Source organism: Sardina pilchardus, chromosome 8, assembly GCF_963854185.1.
Source record: "Sardina pilchardus chromosome 8, fSarPil1.1, whole genome shotgun sequence".
NCBI lineage: Eukaryota > Metazoa > Chordata > Actinopteri > Clupeiformes > Clupeidae > Sardina > Sardina pilchardus.
In genome coordinates this window covers 27760139-27769793 of record NC_085001.1, presented here as the reverse complement: position 1 = coordinate 27769793, position 9655 = coordinate 27760139, and the positions used below count along the sequence as shown (strand labels likewise).

Here is a 9655-nt window from a genome sequence, read left to right as displayed (position 1 = left end):
GTTTGACGCTCACACATCATGGATAATGTACTGTAGGCTATCCCTTACTAAACTAAACGCATAAAAGTAAAATTCCTATAATGTCAAATTCACAAGAGTCAGAGGGACCCAGCACTGATAATTATGTCTGTATTATAACTTATATCATATATTATATCATATTATAATCACACGTGTGCATGTGACTGTAAATGTGTTATGTAGCCCACCATTGTACATGGGTGGGTCCCCCAGTAGGCCTATACCAAGCTGATTGACTGGCTTTGTTAAAAGCAAGGTTTTTCTGCCCTCAGTGTTGGAATCTGGGAGAGCATCTGATGTATCAATGCTGTTGGTTGATTTATGTTTTTTTTTGTAACTTGTCTTTTTGGTTAGCTGTGTGCCGGGTTGTGTATTTTGGAGTATCGTTAATAAATCTGTGCAAATTATAACCTCAATTCACATTGTTTAGCCCATGTTCACAAGTATTTATTATTATAATATAGGACAACATTTCTAATCATAACAATATTGTGCATCCACCATAAGGAAAGTAGTATGATTTCTACAGAGTCCCAATGTTTGCTCAGTGGTTTTCACAAATCCTGCAGAAACAGGCTTCTCAGTAAAGACCACATTTATGAATCAAAATTCCATTTGAGAATTAAATTACTATTGAATATACTCTATATCATATACTATGTAAGCACATTGTAATGTGTAGTCTGGTATTGTCACTGTGCCATTTAGAAGGAGATGGAGGAGACCAAGGGGAAACTCCAACAGAGTCTCCAGGAGAGAGAGAAGGAGCTGCTGGAGCTGAGGAAGGCTGTGGAGACTCTCAAGGTGAGTAAACGAGCTGAGAAAACGATAGAGTCTATCTATCTATTTATCAGATAGACACTCTTAACGGCATAAACAAACAGGTGTGTTCCTTAGGCAATGCCGGCGGTGGCATTTTTAACATCATTGAGATACTAGTAATTTGGGGAGAAATACAAATGTATTACTGACCAAAGGACTGGACAGCAGCTGACTGCCATGTCCGAGCTCATCTAACGGTAGACAGTTGGTACGTAGCTGTGCAGTTTGTAAACCTTCCTCCCTTAAGATAAGTGCCAGCAAGAGATGCTAAAGCCTATGGGTTTGCACTCAGTCAGAGCTTTCACGCAGTCAGCCAAAGAGGAGTCCACAGCAGGGCTGGACTGGGACCAAAAAACCGCCCGGGCATTTTTGGCCATAGTGGCCCACCATGATAATTTACACGATAAAACATATGTGCACACTGTTTTGCTTGTAAAACATAGTTAAGTAAACCGCAGTTGCCTGCGTGGAAGCGAGTAGACTAGCCTACCCTTGCTAAAAAAATATTAGTTATTATTATACTCTCTCTCTCTCTCTCTCTCTCTCTCTCTCACACACTCTCTCTCACTCTCTCTCTCTCTCTCTCTCTCTCTCTCTCTCTCTCTCTCACACACACACACACACACACACACACACACACACACACAACCACGCGCCCACTAGAGTGATCTTTAAACCAGCAAGGATGAGGTTGTGCACAAAATATCATATGCTATTAAATGCTTCACTAAATAAAACCTGCTATAATTTATGTTGAGCATTTGCACAGTTTTAGCCAACAATTCACCTTGATACTATTTAGTGAAGATGTATAGGCTACACATCCCAAAACATTTTCATTGTTAATTCCATGGGCTATCACCATTCCTGTTTCATTCCATGCGTCTGACTGTATGTCTGTGTGTATGGGTGTCTGCTTGTCTGCGCAAAGAAATTTGATAGTTTGCTTGTTGTACTGCGTCAAGATTGACAACAATTTCGACCAATCGTGACTGTCTTAAGATTTCAGAAGCTTGATGGCGAGCCGACAACTCGTTAATTTGATGGGTAGGCCTATCGCAATTCAAATGCATGCGAGAGGGGTAGGCCTACACAGAAACCACACAAAAAGACGCGCTCACACTATAAAACTTTGTTTTGCTTAACTGGGTGCCTAATCCTACATAGTAGGCAGGTTAATACATCTAAAAGAAGCAAGGGGAAGCAGCAGTCGCAGATTTTAAACTTTTAATTGTTCGTTGTGCGCCCAAAAAGTTCAGCCAACATTTCGGCTACTTCTTACCTGGCTCATAGTAGCTATTCTGACCTCCTCCTCAATCTGTCCCTGGGTCACGTCTCTCACCTCTTCCTCCTCCTCCGAATCAATTTGAATAGCTACTCCTTCCTCTGTGTAACTACTCTGTTGCACACTCGCATGTGCCTCTCTGAAGCCTGGGCACTACAGTAAGTGCTGCTTCTGCACTGCTGCTATGTCGACGGCCCAGTTTGAACTTGTGGTGGCAAACATTTCTGTAATTTTAGCACATTTTTGCTGCATCCACTTGTAGGCTTTTGCCTTTTATCTCGCAACTTCTCTGCGCCCCCCTTGCGCTTTTGTGGTTTGTCTTTGTACATTTTCATATACTGACGGTCTCAAACTCCGGTCGAACTCCAGTCAAGAGGGAGATGAGGCCGGGAGGGAGACAGGGAGGGGCCTGAGATGTCATTGGACTAGCCCAATGTCCATTAAGGCAGTCAACCAATGGGCCGCGATTCGCTACCGATGCGGCCGTACGCTATAATAAGCCTAATTTTTTTATTATTATTAGTAAATTATGACAGCCTCGGCCCAAATATATGCGTCGGCCCACCGGGCATTGCCCGGTATGCCCTATGGCCAGTCCATGCCTGGTCCACAGGCTGAGTGAGGGCTCTTTATGTGTCTCCTAACAGAGCTCTGCACAGACAGCAGTGGAGGACAGTGAGAGGATCTTTACTGACATGATCCGCTCCATTGAGAGAAGGCGCTCTGAGGTGACAGAGCTGATCAGAGCTCAGGAGAAGGCTGAGGTGAGTTGGGCTGAAGGACTCCTGAAGAGACTGGAGCAGGAGATTGCTGAGCTGAAGAGGAGAGATGCTGAACTGGAGCAACTTTCACACACAGAGGATCACGTCCATTTCCTCAAGGTACCTGTAGTAAATAGAATATTACAGACAACATTTTTAATACCCAACATCATACAATTCTTGTTGGAACATACTGATTAAATGGTATACACAACATAATTAAAGTGTTTCAATAAAAATGTTCTTGCATTCAGTGCTCTGCAATCTTGTATTCAGTGCCAAATGTCTGCAAAATTCAACCTCAGATATGCATAAGATAACATTTCTTAGACCAAAAACACAATAGAAGGACCCTTTGTATTGCACCAAATTGTGTCGCTTATGTTGTTGACAGTAATGGTGTATACAATGTTAATCCATTTAGTTATTTTGGACGGAGATCATATATCTATAAATCAGATGTGATTATATTTCTATCCATAATCTCTCTCTCTGTCTCATTTGAAGAATTTTCAGTCAGTCAGCCCTCAGTCTCAGTCTGAGGACTCATCCAGCACCTCTGTTAGCCAAAGCTGGTCTTTTGAGGCTGTGAAGAAATCTGTTTTCACACTGAAGGGGCAGCTGGAGGATTTCTTAAAGCAGGAAGTCATGAAGACCTCTGCAGCAGGTTGGTTATACAGTATATTCATTAGAAAAGGAGAGAAGGTCTGATAAAATAATGGCATTTATGCAAGTGCAGCCTTTTCTCCTTTTCTGTTATAAGTTATACACTGTTACAGGTTTATGAGTTGTTCGGTCCAGCACTTAGAAACTATAAAAAACATTGATTGAAGCCTATTATACTGTATATCTGTGCAGAGTGATAGTCGTGTTCGTCAGGACTAAAAGTGTGATGACTGATTGACTGATAGGCAAAGTGACTTATAAATGCTTATTGATGTTTTTTCTATCCAGATGGTTTTGGTCATTAAATGTATAATATACCGTCTACATTGACCCATTCGCTCTGCAGTTTGTTTGGTTCAGGAATTCTCTGAAATGTTTCCATTACATTAAAATTAATAATTATTTAGCTGACACTCTTATCCAGAGAGCCTCACAGTGAAAACTACAGGAGCTGCTGAAGCAACTTGGGGTTAGGTGCCCTGCTCAGAGGCACAATGGTGGCAGCCCCTGGGATCAAACTCACAACCTTTAGGTGTTTCATTTATAAGCTCCCGAACCACTAAACCTCCAGCCCCCACATCTGTAGGATCTAAAGTTCAGTGATGCTTGAATGAATGCATCTGTATCTTCACTTTGGGTTAGTTGTCATGCATTTTTTTCTTTCTCAGTGTCTGATGTCCAAGCTGTTTTTACTGAGCCAGTAACCAGAGGGGAGTTCTTAAAGTGTAAGTTGGTCTGGTCTACAAACACTGAGACAAACATGCACACACACAGTCATTCATTCAGTTATTTGTGGAATCACACGCAAACACGCTCGCTGTTGGGAACTGGTGAATGTCCAATGATATTACTTCCTGTTATTCGCTACAACATGCTGGAATGTTTTTACATCATCGGTCTGTTATGTGGTTTCTGGACTGCACTGGAATTAGATATTAGCAGCCCAGTGTTTAGCCAGTGTAGAAGTGACACACAGAAGTGGAAGAGAAATGACTCTGGAGGAGAGTTGTCTTCAAAATGGAAGAATTAGAAAATGGATAGGCTACCTTTTTCAACAATCTGCAGACGTTAATGTTACTGCTAGCCTGGTGATATTACAGTAGCAATGCGTTAGCAATGTCGACGACGTGTAGCCAGGAATTTGGATGTAGTCAATCACATTCTGAACGGATAAAGTGAATTTGTAATGGTGAGTTACAGGTTTCTTTTTGTTATAGAGTAGGATCAGGGATAGTAATTGTTACCCCTGTTCCCTGTTCACACACTGCAAGTACTAACACTTGCAGTAGTTTGCCTGTGTTAACATCTGAGCACTGATGCTGTGGGTAATATCATACGAATACGAATACGAAAACTTTATTGTCCACAGATTGTGAAAATTTGCCTTCGGTTTCACCAATACAATACATATATATTAACAATACATATATATTAGCAATTGTGTGGTGATACTGTATATCATATGTAGGCTACTTAATCTGTCAGGTGTTTCTTTTGTGTAGCAGTAGTGATTTAATTAGGCTATCAGGCAACCACTGACCATGGTTCTAATGTTCTACCATAATGGTGAGCCTGTCCTTGGTTCTATTGTTCTTTTTGGAGATGGTGAGCGGGGTAACAGGGCACAGGGGTATAGGCCCATGTGTTGTTGAAAATGCCATTTTTTGATCCCAGTCCGTCACTACACACACGCACACACGCACACACACACACACACGGACACACACAAACATGGACAGACACACACACACACTCACACATGGACACACATGCACACACACAAACACGGACACACACAAACACAGACACATACAGTACACACACACACGGACACACACAAACACGAACACACACTCACACATGGACACACCTGCACACACAAACATGGACACACACAAACACAGATACATACAGTACACACACACACACACACACACGGACAGACATGCACACACACACACGGACACACATACGGACACACATGCACACACACGGACACACATGCATACACACACACACACATGCACCCCCACAAAGTCACACTCACACGCACGCACACACACAACACGGCCATGCAGTGAAATACACTCTAACACACATACACACACACACACACACACACACACACACACACACACACACACACACACATGCACCCTCACAAAGTCACACTCACATGCACGCACACACACGCACAACACGGCCATGCAGTGAAATACACTCTAACACACATACACACACATGCACTCTCTCACACATGCACACACACACATATGCACACTCACTGACAAACACACAGACATGTGTGCACACACACACACACACACACACATGCACATGCGCACGCGCACACACATCCACACACACACATACACACACACATGCTCTCTCTCTCACATACATACATACACACACACACACACACACACACACACACACACACACACACACGTGCACTCATACACATGTGCGCGCACACACACACACTTACTTTGAATCTTTTACATACAGACAGTGAAACACACTCACATGTACACTTACACACAGACATGTATACACAAATGTTCAGAATCACACACACACACACACACACACACACACACACACACACACACACACCCTACACTGTCATGCACAAATACACGTCTAAGTGTGTCCTGTTTTCTCTTCTCTTCATCAGACTCCTGTCACTTCACACTGGATCCAAACACAGCACATAGACTCCTCCACCTGTGTGAGAAGAACAGGTGGGTGGAGTGGAGAAAAAAGCTCCAGGCATATTCTGCTCATCCAGAGAGATTTGGTTATTGGGATCAGGTGCTGTGTAGAGAGGGTGTGTCTGGACGCTGCTACTGGGAGGTGGAGTGGAGTGGGCGGGTTGATATAGCAGTCTCCTATAAAAACATCAGCAGGAAAGGAGAGGGTGATGAGTGTAGGTTTGGATGTAATGATCAGTCCTGGAGTCTGGACCTCTCCAGCTTCAGCTGCTCTTTCTATCACAATGATGAAGGGACTAAACTCCCTCTAGTGGCCAGCTCCAGAATAGGAGTGTATGTGGATCAAAGGGCAGGAACTTTGGCCTTCTACAGCATCTCTGACACAATGACCCTCCTGCACAGAGTCCAGACCACATTCACTCACACACTCTACCCTGGGTTTGGATGTTATGAAAATGGCTCATCAGCGAAGCTGTTGTGATCTCACACCACAAACAGCAGGACAGCAATGTCAAGACCCCAGACACAGGTAGATGCTGCTAGCACATCCACACACACACATACACCACACACATATCACATTTCATCAGCACACATATAAGCCTTAACCCACATGTAAAGATCTGAGATACTTTGTTCTTGGGGAAAACAAAAGACTAAAACCACTCCCTCATCTCTGGAACCCAGCAGACATTACAGCTTCTGCACCTCTGGACCTCTGCTGGAGCATCAGCACACCACACATAACCTATTGGGTGGGAAATGTGTTGATGAGCCCAGTGTTCCCCTCTGATCCTCTCCCACAATCCATTTCCTCTCCGTCCTGCTCCCTCTAACCCTCCTTCCCCTCCCCCAGGGTTTCAGGCTTTTAGTCCCTCCGTAATTGGACATGTGTCTGATGGAAAGTCTGATATGAAGAAAGTTATATTTCACTGACTAGAAGGAAATCTTTTTGCGACAGCTCTATTTGACAATCTTTTTAGAATAATTAAAAAAGATAATGCAATTAAATGTACTTCGGCCTTGTGATGTGTATTGGGTTTGATTGTTTATGTTAAATTCACATATTAAATAAATACTGTAAATATTACTAAATACCTTCTCTCTATCAGGAGTTCATATGTAGACTGGGTGAACGCAGCCCGTAACAAAACACTCCAGAACAATCTGTCTGAACCCAGATCAGAATGTTGAAATCATCTTTGTTCTGTGGGAGTTATAATACCTCCATGGTGTTCTGTGGGAGAGCAGAGACTCACCCTGAGTGTCTGCATGTGTGCAATGAAGCTGATGTGTGTGTCTAATGGTATGTGATGTTGGTGGCAGGGGTAGATGTGTAGGGCCTGATGGACCCGCAGTGCATTCTGGGCCAGACGTACCCTGTAATAGTGTGTGTTTATGCCCACCGGCTCCATCACCAGCAATCGTCAATCACCACACACCACACACACACACACACACACACACACACAAAGTTTTGCTACTCTCCATAATGTAGATTGACCAATATTTTAAATTGGTCACTGTTAAACTTAACTATTGTATTGTTGGTTATTTGTGTGTTGCTTTGGACAAAAGCATCTGCCAAATCCCATAACCATAATTATAACCATATCCATTACTATCCATATCCATATTCATGACCATATCCATAACCCAGCACTGGTGGTGCTGTTTCTCAGCCTGCGCTTCTCCGTGCTGTGGAACACCGCCTTCCTCCTGTTCTACTTCGCCACCAAGCTGGTGATGGAGCCGGTGCACTGCTACACCCGCGCCCAGGAGATGGTGCTGCGTCACGTGCGGCCCACCGTGCTGCTCATCCCCGTCTGTGGACTGGCCCTCTGCTGCCCCCTGCTGACCAGTTTGGCCACCAGCAGCCAGAACGCTACGTGGGTGACGGACTGCGGCTCGGTGCTGTCGGTGGACGTGTGCGGCTACACGTACGTGGTGCTGTACCTGATCTTCTGTGACGCGCTGCCCGGGGTCGTCATGCTGAAGAGCAGCGTCTCCATCTCCGTGCACTTGCTGCTCCACCTGCGCCACATGAAGTCCAGCACCAACGGCTTCCACGGGCCCAAGCTGGGCGCGGAGGTGCGCGTGATCCGCATGAGCCTGGCGCTGGCCGTCATCTACCTGCTCTTCCTGGCGGCCGAGCTCTACACCCACTACCTGATCTCGCAGGAGCACCAGAACGTGCTGGTCATCACCGTCCTCCTCTCCTCGCTCTACTCGGCCGTCTGCGGACTCGTGCTCATCTACGGCAAGAAGAGCCACTGAATAGAAGAATAGAATAGAATATTTATACATACATATACAGTATATACTTTTTTGATCCCGTGGCGTGAGGGAAATTCAGTCTCTGCATTTAACCCATTGCATTTTCAACAGCTAGTTTCTGCCGTTTTTAAGGGACAATTGGTCATATCATTCCCCTTTTGCTTTTGCATTCAACACCCATTGTTGATGACGCACCCTTGGTTCGATTCAGAACTGGTGTAAATGCGGGCTGGTTCACTAGATAGCACCACGGTTCAAAGACTTTCGAACAGCACCAGTTCAACACCAGGTTCGCTTTCGGGGAAAAACGCCTACAGTGAGGTGAATCACACACTAACCCAGAGCAGTGAGCTGCCTGCCCAACCAGCGGCGCTCGGGGAGCAGTGAGAGGTTAGGTGCCTTGGTCAAGGGCACTTCAGCCGTGGACTGGTCGGGGAGCAAACCGGCAACCCTCCGGTTACAAGCTCAAAGCCCTAACCAGTAGGCCACGGCTGCCCCACTGGAAGGAGCTGCTGCACCTCTACAACCTCACGCTGGATAGGTACCCCGGCCTCACCTGTCTGAAGGCACCTGAGAAGAAACCAGGCACCAGCGGGGCTACTTCTCATTAAACGTCCCACCCAAAGCCCACAAATATGTTGTTACACTGTTACCTGTGTATGATGTAATTACCCTGTTACCTGTGCATGATGTCATTACTCAATTACTATTCCTGTATGATGTCATTGAATTGTTACTTGTGTATGATTTTTATTCTGCTACCTGTGTATGATGTCATTGCACTATTACCTGTGCATTATGTCATTACTGTGTTACCTGTGTCATTGCATTGTTACTGTGTGACATGATTTATGAATTATTTCCTCATTTTGTGTATAATTCTGACAATAATGTCAGTCACTTCAGTACTGGTGTTTGCAAGAATGTGTAAGTCGTAGCTTGCCCGTTTTAGACCAAAACTCCACAGAGCTGTGCCTCTTAAATAGCCTACATGCAGTGCCATTCCATCCTCTGAATGAGATGTTAAACAAGATTCTGCTTCACTGTAGTCATTAAAAATTCTATGGAACATATTGCACAGGTAGTGTAGTTATTGTTGTCATTCC

At 44.5% G+C, this 9655-nt stretch overlaps 2 protein-coding genes across 2 annotated transcripts in view; both read left to right on the top strand.

Moving 5' to 3' along the window:
• Positions 1-7942, top strand: part of LOC134089149 (tripartite motif-containing protein 16-like) — an 8600-nt gene extending 658 nt beyond the window's left edge. The window contains exons 2-6 of the mRNA XM_062543485.1: positions 730-825; positions 2776-3009; positions 3397-3556; positions 4224-4280; positions 6236-7942. Of these exons, the coding sequence (XP_062399469.1) occupies positions 730-825; positions 2776-3009; positions 3397-3556; positions 4224-4280; positions 6236-6753 (1065 nt within the window). The 3' untranslated portion in view covers positions 6754-7942. The remainder of the gene's footprint in view (positions 1-729; positions 826-2775; positions 3010-3396; positions 3557-4223; positions 4281-6235) is intronic.
• LOC134089733 (uncharacterized) lies at positions 7821-9226 on the top strand (the record flags this gene model as incomplete). Its single annotated transcript, XM_062544177.1, has 1 exon — positions 7821-9226. A coding segment is annotated over one exon (729 nt), but the record flags the coding sequence as incomplete, so codon positions are not given.
• Positions 9227-9655: the final 429 nt, after the last annotated feature.